The sequence below is a fragment of the Dendroctonus ponderosae genome, unplaced genomic scaffold (genome assembly GCF_020466585.1).
Source record: "Dendroctonus ponderosae isolate FM_Combo_2020 unplaced genomic scaffold, Dpon_F_20191213v2 Dpon_F_20191213_1, whole genome shotgun sequence".
NCBI lineage: Eukaryota > Metazoa > Arthropoda > Insecta > Coleoptera > Curculionidae > Dendroctonus > Dendroctonus ponderosae.
In genome coordinates this window covers 62,102,431-62,117,941 of record NW_026017110.1, presented here as the reverse complement: position 1 = coordinate 62,117,941, position 15,511 = coordinate 62,102,431, and the positions used below count along the sequence as shown (strand labels likewise).

The 15,511-nt window shown below is 36.9% G+C and overlaps 2 protein-coding genes across 4 annotated transcripts; one reads left to right on the top strand and one right to left on the bottom strand.

Moving 5' to 3' along the window:
* Positions 1-851: 851 nt before the first annotated feature.
* Positions 852-10,286, bottom strand: LOC125502594 (hepatocyte nuclear factor 6-like). Of its 3 annotated transcripts, none has more exons than XM_048661225.1 (5): positions 8,524-10,286; positions 8,206-8,454; positions 5,704-5,727; positions 5,341-5,453; positions 852-4,286 (listed from the first exon to the last, which is right to left on the bottom strand). In XM_048661225.1, exons 1-5 carry the CDS (start codon positions 9,512-9,514, stop codon positions 4,044-4,046), a joined length of 1,620 nt encoding a protein of 539 aa, XP_048517182.1. In that variant the 5' UTR covers positions 9,515-10,286; the 3' UTR covers positions 852-4,043. The 3 variants fall into 3 exon arrangements, with proteins under 3 accessions (XP_048517182.1, XP_048517181.1, XP_048517183.1); XM_048661226.1 differs by adding an exon at positions 6,135-6,207 and having other exon boundaries at positions 3,930-4,286; positions 8,206-10,286; XM_048661224.1 differs by having other exon boundaries at positions 8,206-10,286.
* A 1,183-nt stretch (positions 10,287-11,469) lies between these two features.
* Positions 11,470-15,484, top strand: LOC125505406 (SRSF protein kinase 3-like). Its single transcript, XM_048669161.1, has 10 exons — positions 11,470-11,478; positions 11,538-11,824; positions 11,947-11,991; positions 12,098-12,349; positions 13,445-13,663; positions 13,954-14,236; positions 14,295-14,457; positions 14,518-14,744; positions 14,794-15,061; positions 15,116-15,484. Exons 1-10 carry the CDS (start codon positions 11,470-11,472, stop codon positions 15,313-15,315), a joined length of 1,953 nt encoding a protein of 650 aa, XP_048525118.1. The 3' UTR covers positions 15,316-15,484.
* Positions 15,485-15,511: the final 27 nt, after the last annotated feature.

Genomic DNA, 15,511 nt, shown 5'->3' with positions numbered 1-15,511 from the left:
ATCCTGGTTTAACCATCAGTTTCAGCTCCAAATTTGTGGATAATTCACTGTCGCTCCGGTATTACTTTGTATTAATCTGCATTTGTGCCCTGAGTATGACTAGTTTCAAAAGGGTAAAAGTGCGCGAACCCCCTCAGGATGTTCAGGGACCCCAAAGATGATTTTAATTTCCCATGGGTCCCCTGAATGATGAAAAACCTAAATTTGGACATTTTTAATACCAATATAGGTTGAAGTTGTACGGGTTTCACTTGCAGCACAGTGATTATTTTGCCGGTTGAAGCAATTCTCATATAAAGCGGGATTTCTGAATCATAAAACGGCTGAAACCATCAGCGCTTGTTAATGCCGAAGGAAAAATGCTTAAAGCCGAGTGAGAATTCATGCACCATTCTGATTCTGAACCTCCTATCCTGCTTGTAGGCGAATACGCCGAGCCTAATCGATTTTGCCTCTTGAGATTAATTTTATGGAACATCCGAGCAGGAAAACTAAATTTCGAAATAGTTTGTTGAGTGATTAATCAGTCATCAATACGTGGAAAATGTACAGGTTTTTAGCCCCTATAAACCCCGTTTTGAGCCGTTTTTTAATTGGTTCTGTGAGGGCTTACCAATGACGTGCTCCAAAACCTACCCATTTAGCCAATCAAATATCTCACATATATTTCTAATTTAACCAGCTTTTCTAAATTAATACAAAATCCCAAGTTTGAAAAGTACTGGTTACAGTACAAGACTAAAGTTTCAATAACTCCATGAAACTCGAGGGTAAATCACTGGCATATTCCTATTTGAACCTGCGAACCTTCCTTTTACAAAAAGTTACCAAGGCAAATTGAAACGCAAAACTATTCTCAATTAGTTCTTTAATCAACCTATACTTCTACATAATTAATGTGTGTAGATTTGTGATGCCACTCTACACTGGGAAATGGATATGGTATTGCCATTTTTACACGATTTCTATTGCACTAAAATTAAAATTACATATTGTTCGGTAAACCGTTGATGAAACAATGACTTGAACGTTACCTTCAAACCGGCGTTTTTTCAAGTGAAGTAACTTTGATTTAATCAAGTAAAAAAGTGCAGGTGCAAAAATCGTATAAAGCATTCTTAGACACAATTCAAAATTTATTATCAAAACCGTCAACGACTGTCTTATTTACAAGCCATGGTAGTGTCTATTATTAAAGATAAAAAAGATGTTATGACACTGTGCTGGATTTACAATAAATGATCTTTACCGTAGCCGCTAGTGAAACCATTGTCAATAAACTGCTAACGAGTATTATAAAGTTCTTCACTAAAATTGTCGAAACAAGACTAGAATCATTGTGTATTCGAAACAAATTTCCTATTTCCTTGTCGATTTATACAAATTCTACAAGTACAGAATCAATATGTCTTTATAGAAAACATTTGAGTTAAAATAGACTAATAACTCATCAAAGTATCAATAATTGAAAAAAACAGAAATTTGCTTCGGTAAATATGTACTAGAAAAGACCACAAGCTTCCACGTTGATAATGAAGCGAATTCTATGAATCCGATCTAATTAAACCCGAACCAAAACTTTTAAGAAAACATTCTAAAACAAGTAGGATGGTTGGATGGTACTTACGTAAAATCCACAGGATTATTTTACGTGGATTGATTATGGCTCTTTGCAGTAAAATTAGTCCATGACCAGATCTACACATGTGTAAAATGAATACATTAAGGTCGTGATTTTAGCTTTCTTTTGCCACAACATTCAAATGAGAAGTACAAAAGTAAGCAAGGTGTTTGTGAAATGGCTGTACAAGGTAATACCAGCTGAACATCGCTATGTAAGATTGCTTAAATATATGGAACTTGTAAAAATTAAGCTTGATGATTCAATAAAGGAATGATTGCTTCTCGTAATAAAATATATAGGAATTCGGATTTGAAAATGCGCTCTAACTGAAACAGAGCAACCTTAGGTAGGATGAGCCTCCGTTTGACGTTGTACAAGCATTAGCCAATCACCACGTTTAACCAAATAATCCAGTAGCAGTAGATTTAGTAATTCTATCCATTGTAAAAACTGAAAGGCAGATAATTTCCTAGAAGTAAGAATAAATTACAACATTTCATAGCAAAAAGTGTTCCCAACAATACTAGTTATTATATAAATATTTTTGTTGTCGATTATGTACAAAGATTTTTAACAGTTCTATATAATGTCCTATCACTGTCACGTATTTAACACAATAATAAGATCACTGCTAATCTAAATTTAATTTAAGAATTGAAGTGACTTAAAGGCGAATTGAATTCAGAGGTCACAGTTTGCAAAAGTAACTGGCCGAATAAGCAAATTAAAAGTGAATCGCTTGGTTGTGTCTGGGTTGCATCTTGATTTCCTATTTACTTACAATTCTTGTACAATTGCATTTACAAATGCTTATTGAGAAATTTGCTGTTTGTTATGGCAAAGATTCGCTCTATCTGTCGCCGATACATAACGCATAAGTTAATTTGTACATTATTATTCATCTGCATCTGTATTCCCTACAGAGGATTTCATTTGTGCTAAAATATAGTTTTTAGTTTTGTTACCAAAATATAGCGATATTGATATACAATTACAATTGATATACAACCAAAGTATACAGTTTTATGTAGCATTTTTGACTGATCCGCTGTTATGTCTAAAGTTTCATCACAGATCGAAATTAAAATCAAAAATTAATCATAAACGAATCGAGTCAGAATTTATTGAAGTGGTACTATTCAGATCAAGTTTAATCACTACCTATCTAAAAATTATAAGTTATTACACTTTACACCAAGGTCCGACAAAATCAACAAAAAATAATTATTTACAGCTAATTCATAATCTAACAGATGTGTTTGTATCAAAAACAGCTAAATTTTAAATAAGCTTGGAATGTAAAAATCCTATGCTAAACTAAGTAATTCAATCAAAATAATTCTATAAATAATGCAGAAATTACAACCAAACAAAAAAATTCTAATTTGACTCGCCAAAAATTCAGTTTATCACGTATAATGATATCATTTGATCCACAAAGTAGTTTTTGCATCAAAATAAGGAAAAAATTAAAAATTTTCGAAATAAATATCACAAAAATAATAAGTTAAAAAAAACTAAATAGTAAAAGTCGTTATATCACAAGGCCCCTAATATTAAAGCCGAAATTTCGTACTGAGGTGATTCCGACTTCATCAAATAAAACAAATCATATCTGTACAATAAATAAATAAATAAATAATTCAAAGGAACTTGTTAAACAAGTAAAAGTAATATACACGTATAAAAATATTGACTTAGAAAATATGGCAGAAATTATTCCGGACTGTATAAAATGGACTGTTGTTGAAAATGTTGTAAACTAAACATGATTTCACTACAAATCACAAGTGAACGGTGTTCATTTTTTCGAAAAACCAAATTGTTTTTTCTGTAAACTTGTTCTGACTAGGTTCAAACGCACATGTGACTTTGATTGATTTTTAATAAGGAGGTTCTAGTCGATTAGTGCGACTAGAAGCGAATTGAATTAGACGAGTGTTTCCCAAACTTGTTCGATAATGGAACACTTTGCAAACTGACGATTTTTTATGTGTTAAAATAAAGTTGATTTCTACTCAACTCAACTCCAAAAAAAGACGTTCAACATTTTTTATGAGTATAACGTTCTTCCACGTTATTTTAACATCTAAAAGAAGGTCACAAGGAACACTAGTTCACGTTCAACGAACAACGCGCGTGTTCACGAAGTTCCGCGGTACACAGTTTGGAAAACTCTAAATTAGACATTAGAAGTTATGATTTTCGCAATAAGAAAAGTTACAAAAGATTGTCATAATACTGGGGGGCAAATGCGCAAAATTATATGAAATTTGATGTGAAAAATTTGATTTAAACCATTGAATAAGTCAAATACACAATTATTATTTGGTGAACCTACACAGCTAACTCTACAATATGGCGCTTCACAAAATATTCAGTGTCACAGCAGTAGTAAATGACGATCTCTGAATGCATGTCACAAGACATCCTCTTGATCGTCCATATCATTGTCCATGTCCCCATCATGATCTAAGTCATCAGTGTCCATTCCTGGGGACATTTGATGCATCATTGCAGCTGCTGACTTTGGATCTTCGTCTTTCCATTTATCCATTGATCGCCTCCGAGCGTTCATGAAGAAATTTCCAACTGTGGTTGGTTCCAGACCCAACTGTCGTGCAATCGTCACCTGCATTTCCTTTGACGGCCTCTTTGTTTCCTGAAATACAATTGAGAAGAATCAGCACCGAATTTTTCCACGGATTTGATCCCCAAACAGTACAAAAAGTACAGTGCAAGTTCTGTTCGTTCGTGCGACCTGCACGTTTCAACATGAAAGCGTAATACGTGGACAATGTTCAAGCAGGTTTTTTTGCGAACCGCAAATTTTTACAACAGAACCCCATTGGGGTAAAAACTGGTTACTAAAGCGGAAACAGCACTTCCATATTAATTGGCTCAAATAATTTCGATGGAGGAGGAAAATAGCTCTATCAGGAGTCTGATAGAGCTATTTTCTGATGACAAAGGAAAAGTTCTAAGAATTTTCGCTTTGGTTACCCCAAATATTGTTGAACAGACCAATGTCACCTCATGAACGGCTTACAGCAGCAATGCGATTTTTGGCAACAAAAAAAATATTATTCAAAGGCGCACTTTGGTTATTTGCTGAAAGTAATAAGGCTACAAAATGAAAATTGAATGAAGAAAATCAATATTCTTTATTCAGAGTTGCCCGAGAGTTGGCGCTGTATGTCAACCAAGCAATAAACGCTAAGTAGGTAAATGTATGTCTGCTCAGTCCTCAGAACTGATTGTGTAAACAAGTTGAAGGATATGCATTTGTTTTTCGGCATGCCCTATCAGTTACTTGAATGTTATTATTTCATTAAATGTTGGGTTTCTAATTCATTTCTGCAAGAACGACTCACAAACAAACAAAAGCTGAAATATCAATTGTAAATCATAATTTCGCTTGAGGTCTTTGTGGGAAAGTCTGAATAATTTATGAGACTTTCCCAGTGTTAAATGGGGATGTGGCAACAAAATGACTAAGCAACCGGTATAAAATAACTAAATTATGAATATGGCTGTGCTCTAGATGTGCCAAATAAAATATTAAATACATCCAGCCCTAGTTTCCTGGAAATTGCCATGAAATTATGCAATTTTCTCTAGCTAGATGTTCCCAATATTATTCCAGATACATCTATTCCATAATTCAGCCAAAGTTTTAACTCTAAATTCATAACTTGATATACCAGTGGACTTACCTTAAAAATAGCCTGAAGAGTACGCCTCTGGAGGTCTGTAAAAACCAATCGAGGTTTCTTGGGGGTAGGCATCTGCTCTGTATTCCCCGTAGTATCCTCTTTCCGTTTGCAACCTGTTTCATCAGAAGTGAAAGACAAAATGAAAATATGCACGTTTTCCGAAATCTGGAAACTGGTTCGAACCCAAAGCAACTTCATAACGCCACAGAAAACCTCTACGTGATTTTTTATTATTCAAATTAGTCAGTCGCTTTGCCGATTTTATTTGCAATTCATTGATAATTTTCAAAACTCTCGATGCAGTTAATTCGATTGAAAGAACAATTGCAAACTCTGGAACTAGAAAAGTGAATAATTACTTACTGCCTCGTTGGGGTATCTGCGCAGCTGAAACAAAAAATTGCATATAAACTAAACAGAATAAGTGGCCTTTTTACATAAATTAATACAGAAAGGATTCGCAGCCATCATTTTCAATAAAAATAGAGTATACAATCATATGGGCTTTCGATGTACACGTTCGTACATATCATTCCATGTGTAGCATTTTTTCAACATTATCATTATGCCAGACACACAAATACATTTAAATAACCATCGGGAATTGTGCATAACAACACTGCAATAGAAAATAAAGCTGTTGTCATGCATGTAAGCTCTATATGCCAAATAATATGAAACAGATATTCCGATTTATGTTCTTTCGCATGTAACAAATAAAAATAATTTAAATAATATGCATTTTATGACAAACATGCAAATATCTTTAACATCAAGTGACAAATAGAACTCACAAGCATGAAGTTGGTGATGATTTCCTTCGTTTGCTGTTGACTGCCCTCACGTTTACATTGCGCGTCTGGCAGTCTGCAATGAAACAAGAGAGTAGTCAACAACATAAAAAAAATTAAATATATTTATACGAGTATATAAAATATATTCATGGCTATATAAAAATTCTTGATTTTGGCTAAAGTCTGAAAAAAAATAATGAATAAAGCCATTAGCTTGGTTTCGCAGCTTTTTTGTAAGTCTATATGCCTTTGTTCGTTAACTTCCATATTTGATTTTAATTCCACATGAATAGCGCTCAAAAGTTCGACTGGAACAAAGAATTTTCCAGTGTATAACTCTTCAAGTGGTGGAAGTAACGTTACACATAATATTTTATTTAGAGCTTTAATGTCGCTCTAAGCTGATGTGATAGTTGCTACCTTAAACGAAACCGTACTAAACATAACAAAGGAAAGATTCTAGTCATTAGAAATTTGGTTTCTGAACCATTGGTATTAATTAAATGGTGGTAGAGATAAGAAGCTAAGCAAATAATGAAATAGAATAACCTTGAGAAACATTTCGTTTTAAATTGACTAATAGCGAAACTTGCCGGTTTATATACAATAAAGGGGGTTGGAACTCGTTCTTAGCGTTGTAACCCAAATATATTATTGCGAGGGGACGAAACAAGCTCACAATGTACATTGTATTTAGCTGCTATCGTATGTCTTATGCGCCATAGCAACCGAAAAGTGAACAAAATGGCATTTTACAAACATTTTTGATTGAGGATTTGAGGAAATGGGGTTGTTTCTTCCGGGAAAATCGGGTAAATCATAAATGGGGCGCTTTTCTTATATACCTCTTGGCAACATTGCGTTCGTAGCTGAATACAGAGGTACGGAAAAATCGATAGCTGTGGGATGATTCACCTTCACACGAAATGGACAGCTTTTGAAAGCTCGTGCTATAAAGAATAAATTGTGGTTGTTTTGAGTGGGAAGGGGAACATATTTTGTCGCATAGAGTTGACTGTATAGTGTTCCTGTTATTCAGGTCGTAGTTTTTTTCTCCCGCATTTATCTATTTAAGCGTTTTATCGGTCCCATTTTTTAAAACGGGACCTAAAAGAATGTTTGCTCAACACTTCCTAAACTTTAAATAAAAGGGAATGAAAGCGTACATATCACGGTTTATTTGGCAGTTTCAGGTTTGACCCCTGCCGATTTCAAGGAGCAGCTGTTCGGAATCCATATATTTTTTTTAAATTTAGGGTACTGCCCATAGTACTCATCAGACCATGTGTGACGTTGGGGTCACGGACTCCCACCTGCGTACCTTTATCACCCGCACGTGCTACATTAATTTGTTCAATGATTAAACTAGACATTATCTATTGTAATCTTTGTCACGTAAAGGGTGATTCTGATGATTACCAAAAATATCCTCGGTTAAATATTTTACGATATTATATACCCATAGTGGCTTTTTAGTCACATTGAAGCACCAAGTTTTTTTTTTAATTGATCAATTCCAGGCACCCGTTTTATTAAGCGCTCATGTTGAGGATCTTTATGTATTTTTCAATGTTATAAAGAACTTTATAAGGGCGAAAGGTCAAGGTGCACTGGGGCAAGTGGCAGTCAGGTGGCTGAACCAAAAATTGGTGGGCGAAAATACATTTTTGCTAAATAATCTATATCGGATAAATTTCTCAAGCAGTTGAAAATGTTTTCTGAATTTCATTTTCTAAAAACTATAAAAACAATTCTCTAATTTTATAGAATCAAATAATTAGTGGAAGAAGCAAAAAAACTATGCAGGGCAAGTTTATGAACGTCGAATATGTGCCAATTTAGACTAGAAAGTTCTGCAGATAATTTGATAAAGAAAACTAGTTAGGCGGGAGTTTGATGAAATGAAGCGGAAAAGCTGGCGAAAATTACGCATAATTGCGCTGATGGACTATGAGACTGTTGAAATAAATGAAGCATGTGTGAGTGTAGTAAATACGGATTAAGTTAGGTGATGAATATGTGCAATTGAGTTGTTGCCAGTAAATGTTGATAAACATTGTACATTACCTACCAGCTAATCTGAGTGCGGACATTCGCTGAAACTCCGGTTCTTGAAGCCACTTCCACATTCTGCGAAACGTCTCCCTGCCAGATTTTAATTTTGACCAGGGCTTGGGGTTCCGTAGGAGGTCAGAAAGAGTACCCTGTGATCTGCATAAAACTCTTTGGGCAAAAATGGCCTGAGGAATGCTGTATCGTTTCAGCTCGGCACTGATTCGCTGGGCCAGTTCTTTTGTGTTGATTTCCTCGACATCGCTGGCTATTGTGGGAACATTCAAGGATCCAGGACTGCCATTTTTTATTTGAATAGGCTGCTGATGCTGATTACCTGGAGGTGTTTGTTGCAATGTAACCACTGGAGGTGAGGGAGAACAGTCGCGTTGCGGAGCCGAAATTTGCACTAACGTAGGAGGATGGTTTTGTAATCCAAGACCATTTAAAGTCGTTTGTCCACTAAAACTTGTCACTAAAGTACCTTCCGGCGAATTTAAGGAACCCGAGCCGGGAGGGCTGAGTTGAGGACTGTTCAAAGTTCGACTCACAAGTTCACCTTGTCTGGCACCATACGGAGAATCGTAACCCTGCGGGGACATACTTTTTTGAGGTGAAGGTAGTCCATTCTGGCTATACGCACTTTGGGGACTAATTGGACTAGATTGTTGTTGCATCCCCATGCTTGGCGAAGAATAGTTGTGTGGAGGTGTCATTTCCATGTTGTTCATGGTATAAGGTGTACTTGCATTGAGTCCCACAATGCCCTGAATGGTGTTATTTTGCATAACGGTGAAGGAGCCTGTAACATTACTGGCATGGCCATAAGCAAACTTATCGGATACGGTGGAGATGGGCGGCAAGGGTTGCAAAGGGGTAAGAGTGGCATAGGAGGAACTGGGACTGTAGCCGGCGGGAGACATCCTGCCGTTCACTGTGGTAAGGGTTTGGTAAGTCGGTTCCGGGTTCAAGTTTCGGTACTCATTCGAATCTATCATGACCGAACTGGGTGACAATTTTGGACTGAGGAGTTCGGACTCCCTCGATTCCTCTTGGGGTTGCACGATAACGGAGAGAGGGCCATCGGCTTCTTCCTGTTTAACAACACGACGCTCGACCACGGCGCGTGACAGCACCCTCATCGTCGTCACAACCCGCGTTTCCATGCCTCCTCCTGTTATGACTGCGTGCGTATGCGCTGTGCCATTTGAGGAATCGACCGTTTGCTCAGATAGTGACTGCTGTTCGATTATCTTTCCAATATTTTCCATCATAATTAATTTGATGGGTCGCCCGGCGCTTTTAGTGATGTCGACACCGCTTACCATCCGGAAAACTTCGGACGTTCATAACAACGTCCCCGCGCGGAAATGAACTTGCTCTCGAATTTCCTTCCGAATGGGTCGAACACCAACTGACACTGCAAAAACAGCAATATCCCGGTATATTATATTCTCCGTATTTACGACGGCGCCGACCAATCCTCGAACGAAACCATCGCATCCTCCTTAAAGACTCAAAGTGTCCTTTAGCGGCTTTTTGGTTCCGCTGCCTGTATGCGAAATCGCATGCTCCCTTCGATTGGGAACCCCCGCACTCGTACCCGATATTTAGTTATTGGTCTTCGGTTTCGATTAGTATGAATCCGTGGTGAAATTGTAACTTGGCAGTCGGTCGATACTGGATTGAATGGGGGAACGAACGACGCCAGGTGGTTTTCTGCGCGCGTCCTTCATGAACCCTCGTGCTGCGCCACAGGGCTTTTGCGTCACTACAATATACTATTCCTCCTTTTATCGGACCCTTTTTACCACCCTGTTTGAGTTACGACCATTACGGCATGATCGCAGAGCCTTCGAAGTATGCACGTCGGCCAAACAAAGGAAATCTGCGGCTCGCTGCTCTGGTGAGAACAACTTTTTCCTAAATATTCTTTTGCACCGTATTTACCTTACTAGCAGTGAGCAGGATGTCTTAATTATCTCACACCAAAAACGATCAATGCTCACTTGAACACAACTATTTCAGACCTTTCATCGAAAAGCAATGCTATCGACCACATATTTATCGTTTTTCGATATCACAAATATGGCACAAATTTCCAGTTCAATTTCGTTCAGCAGCGTTTTACAGATTCGGGGTGGCATATTTGCAACATTCATTTTCTTACCAAAAACACTCGATGCACTCCAATTATGTGCATTTAAATCATTTGAAAGGTCAATGAATCAAAGTGGCGAAAGCGTTCAAATCTTTTACGGCTTCTCTACCCCTATAGAAAAATAATTATCTTCGTGACCAAACTGATTAAATACAACGGAAACGAATGGAAACACATTTTTTTCTATATCTGCATATTGGGTCCCCTTCGCTTCCAACGCCCATATGAATCCGCAGCAAAACTTGCACCTGGTTTCTGGTCCTACTCATGCAGATGTTTAGGTGTTTGCTAACAGTTCAAATACAAACAATCTGTTTTGTTTTAAATATCATTTAATTCTCCAAAGAAATCGACTATTTTCAAATTTTTCGGTTGTAGCACGCACCTTAAACCTTGAAGCAAAACTCGCTTTTCAAGGAATCAAGAATTTTCCATGGGTTTCAAAACAGCACAGCGTTCGCTAAAGCCGCTAAGATTTTGCCACATTTTGCGCCACATTTTGAAATAATCCGATAAAATAATGCTTGGCGACGCGCCATCTGTACAGGCTCTCTTCATACCCAAATCGACTGCAAATAACACGGCTTTCTGTAAAGCCTGAACACGAAAACCTTAAAATCTGGAAAACCTTTATGAATAACGAGAGGACTATGGAACGGTGAAACCAAAATTTTTACAATTTTTCAGTTTGGATTATTTAAATTGTGAATGTATAATTTAACTCGTCAACAAGAATTCACTTTCTCATTCTTCAAATTGAAGTGGTCCTTCCTTAAATTTGCTTTGAATTAATAATTGCGCTTCCAGCTTAGTGAGGTTTGCTTGAAGCATTGCAAAGAATCACCAGACTTTGAAAGGAAACATTTTATTTGGAAAACATTTGCTGGTTCCAGAAAAAAATACTGATTAATTGACTCCAGAGTTGTATGTGAAAATCGACCATATAAGAGGAAAATCAGGTAAAACTGGATTTATCTGATAAAATCCCAAGGATCCAGAATATCGACCCTTAGTGTGACGCATGAGCAATAAGATAATTTGCCCTACACGGGTTATTCTAGGGCGAGAAAAATTAATGTCGCGCACTCTAACATATCAGGCAATCTCCGTTTTGTATTCATTATGACTGATGTACCGCACCATACGTTTCATTCGCTAGAAAAAAATGTTCTAGAAACACCAAGTGCTAGTCCATCCTACGATTTTTTATTGAAAAAGCTTCCACCATTCTGGCTCGAGAGAGATTGGCGGGTCTCCAATCTACTGTTAATGAAAGTGGCGGCCGACTTACAAAAACAAACAGTGGTGGGACCCATAAAACTCTCAGGACTTCTGGAATTTATTCTTCCTTTGATATTCTCTACTCCTTATCGTCAAAGACAACACTCTCGCAGAAACAATCATTTTCGTTCAATAGCTACCGGAGAAAATCTAGCTCCCAAGAAAATATATCCTACGAAACAGTCTCTCCTCTCAGGTAAGTTTTTCTTAATATAAAGTCAAGCTTGTGAACCCACCCTAAAGCTAGTTTTTCCTCACAAGGACTTTCTCGACAGAATATTCGATACCAACTAATATCAATTTTTGTTCATTCACTAGAACTTATCAGTTTTGCAATTTTGTTACTGGAGCCAACAGTCAAAGGTATATGTTTCTGGAATTTGAATCAGTTTTACACGGCATCTGTCGTTTATGCTTATACTCAATAAATTAATTAGTGTTCTATTGATCTATGTTTTACCCAAAATAGAGCTTTGGAGGCCAGCAATAAACCTCGATACCATACAAGAAGAAAAAGTGAAAATGATGACAAATGGCCTTATGACGAATTTCGATTCGATTCGCCTCCATCGGCTACACTGCCCAGTGCCGTTTGTTCCCCAAATGAAATTCCAATTATTCGAAAAAAACCGCTGAGCGTAAATATTGATATTCAGTCCATCTCATTGTCACCTCCCGGATCAAGAACTGACGCTCTGTATCTAAGAGGCTGTCCATCTCTGTGAGTATTATATATTACGTTTTTGAATGAAATCAATCGATTATATTTAAAAAACACGCTCACACGCGTTTTAATTTCACGTCAATTAAACTAGAGTTAATTTCTTGGAGATATTAGCTCTTGAAAACGCACTTCCAGCTTCAAAACAACGGAAATCTTTCAAACTTGTTGAATTAATTAGTGTTCTATTGATAGCATACGAATAGACAAAAGTGAAATTGCTGAAAGAGCATTACCGTCATCAGTCAAAATACCTTAATGAAAATACTTGAAATTTAAAGCATTTGTGAGAACGGTTAGAGGCAGATTACGTTCTGGTCAGGTGGGATTGGCGGTCTCTAAATAAATATGTAAAGCAATTTTAGAAATACTAAAGTTATCAATTTTCTGAATAGTGCCAAGGCAAGTTATTTTTATCCTTAGTTTATTTCGCGATGCCTCACGTGTCGTGTTCTGAACAAGCGAACTGTGCAAAAATTGATACATAAATCAATAAGAAATTGGTTTGATTCGAAATCGACAGATTATTATGGCCAAATCATGGAGTGCGTGCTCATTCAACAAATTTAAGGATAATTAATTACGCCGAACTAGTGCTAGTTTTATGAAAGGTGACTGGAAGCAATGGAAAATTATTTTCTGTGTCCTGCAAATAGAACGATGCCCCTTTATGCGGACATTTACAATTTAGCAAATGTGCTTTTTTCAGTATTGTACTATTTCTCTATCACCGTCATTCCACTTATATTATATGTCTTATATAAAAGACACAAATCTAAATCGGTCTCCAAAAATATCATAACAGCACCCGTAATAGTAGTAGAGGAAGTTGTACAGCCCCCAATAGTTGAAGTGAGATTGTTCTGGTTTCCCAGAAAAACGATTTCATGCCCCAATACAAAATAGTAAGTTTTGTTTATCTCAAATGCATCTTTTAAGATTTGCCTAAACACTTGAAATCCAAAAATGAATTGACTGCAATATTTATTCGTCAAATATTACCTGGAACAATTTGTGCCTTAAACAGCTCTTGATAACAAAAAACAATCTATTTATCGCAGGTTTTACGTAATCGTTAATCAACTTTTTTTTCAGTTCGTCCAGCAAGGACGTAAGTTTATTAGATTTAGATGACATTAAGAAATTAAGATACATTGAAAACAGAGAAAGCCAAGAAGATGAAGCTGAGTATGAGGCCGGTGGTTATATGCCCATCAATACAGGCGATGTCTTAAAAAACCAGTATAAAGTATGCAGGAAACTTGGTTGGGGACATTTCTCTACTGTATGGTTATGTAAAAATTCATATAAAAAGTAAGTTTTTACTTAAAAAAAAAATAAACAATAAAGGGTTATTCAAATGTCCCGCACGTCCAGCTCCCAAAAGAAAGTTGGTGAGCTACAGATGCACTTGAGCAAGTATCTCAATCAACTTGCGGTTTTCTAAAAAATCGTGCCAAATATTTTTTACTCTTTTTAACTCTATTGAAAAATGCGACATTCAAATCCAACAGTGTACCATCTAAAACTATATCAAGATCTTTTCTACAGTAAGAAAATATACAATTTTTGAAACAAAATATGCAACAGAATGATTCTTTTAGTGGTCCTAAATACGTGGCGTTAAAAATATGTAAATCTGCCCCAATGTTTACGGCGGTGGCAAATGATGAAATACGGCTTCTCCAGGAAACTCGAACAGTGAATCCTAACCATGTGGGCTATAAAAACATAGTCCAAATGGTAGATACGTTCAAGTTAATTAGCGAAAATGGGGTGCACAATGCAATTTCCTTAGAAATAATGGGACCAAGCTTACTACATCTTCTTATGCAAAGTGACTTTCGGGGAATACAAGTGGCTGCTGTTCGTAGAATAATTTTCCAGGTAACCGATTAGTTGCAGATATTAGAGCCTGTTTTATCAGCTAATAATCGAAATTTAGGTGCTACGAGGCTTAACGTACCTTCACGAAGAATGCCACATCATTCATACGGATATAAAGCCTGAAAATATTTTAATAAAAGTCGACGAAAACTACATAAAAAAATTGATTGGTCAAATGGAGCGCTTTTCGGAAATGGGAGTGGACTTGCCACGTTCTTATGGTAGAATTTTCAAGTTTCCGTTGTACTGCTTTTGTTAACTTAATTCGTATTATACTGTAGTCAGTTCAGAGTTTTGGACGAAACAGGAAAGCAGCCTCCACGACTCAGAAGAGGACATAATTCCCCGTTTCGGCGAACATAGAGCGTCTTCGTATCCAGGAAACATGTACTTCAGTGAAATGACGAATTACAGAGAACGTCATAGTCAAACAGATTTCAGCACCCCCATGTGGGTTAGTCCTAATATTGAAATAAAAATTGCCGACCTGGGCAATGCTTGCTGGGTGGTACGTGACAACGATTCCAAGCCTTAAAAGTCTAACAAGTCTCTTGCAGGATCATCATTTCTCACCAGAAATTCAGACCAGGCAATATCGAGCACTGGAAGTCATATTGGGAGCTGGTTATAGTTATCCAGCGGATTTATGGTCCATTGGATGTTTAGCATTTGAGTTGGCTACCGGAGAAATGCTGTTCAGTCCCAAAGGATCCAGTGAACATTCGGCAAATATTGATCATCTTTGCTTAATTTGGGAGACACTAGGAGGCATTCCAAAATATATTACTGAGACTGGTACCGAGTTTAAAAAGTACTTTGCGAATGGTGAGGTTTTTAAATGCAATAACACGGTTGGTCCAGAATGGATTGCTTTTTTAGGGCACTTAAAAGACGTACCAGCTGATAATCTGAGAATCTGGAAGATTGAGGACGTGTTAGTAGAAAAATATAAATGGAAACGGCTAGATGCCATTCCCTTTGCCAGTTTTCTGTCAAGTCTAGTAGAACCAGACCCTGCCCTTCGAGCTACCTCAAGCCAAGCGCTTAACAACGAATGGTTACTGTCAACGGACATTTAAAATATTATCTAATTGTAGTCGAGTTTTGGATACGTACTTTCAAACCTGCAATCATCATATAAACGTGGCCATTTTCCCTATAGCATAATTCGTATAATACATGTACTTGTAAAATTGAATCTTTTTACATGTCTGTGTTTGGAATACTTAATTAAACGTTTAACAAGAGTTTATTATTATTTATTTATGCCCCAGT

Coding starts and splice junctions, on each gene's coding strand:
- LOC125502594 (XM_048661224.1), bottom strand. CDS start 9,514: ATGGTAAGCGGTGTCGACATCACTAAAAGCGCCGGGCGACCCATCAAA. Junction 5,454..5,703: donor GCAGATACCCCAACGAGGCA/GTAAGTAATTAT, acceptor CTGATGAAACAG/GTTGCAAACGGAAAGAGGAT. Junction 4,287..5,340: donor CTCTTCAGGCTATTTTTAAG/GTAAGTCCACTG, acceptor ATTGTATTTCAG/GAAACAAAGAGGCCGTCAAA.
- LOC125505406 (XM_048669161.1), top strand. Junction 14,237..14,294: donor TTCGTAGAATAATTTTCCAG/GTAACCGATTAG, acceptor ATCGAAATTTAG/GTGCTACGAGGCTTAACGTA. Junction 15,062..15,115: donor TAAAAAGTACTTTGCGAATG/GTGAGGTTTTTA, acceptor TTGCTTTTTTAG/GGCACTTAAAAGACGTACCA.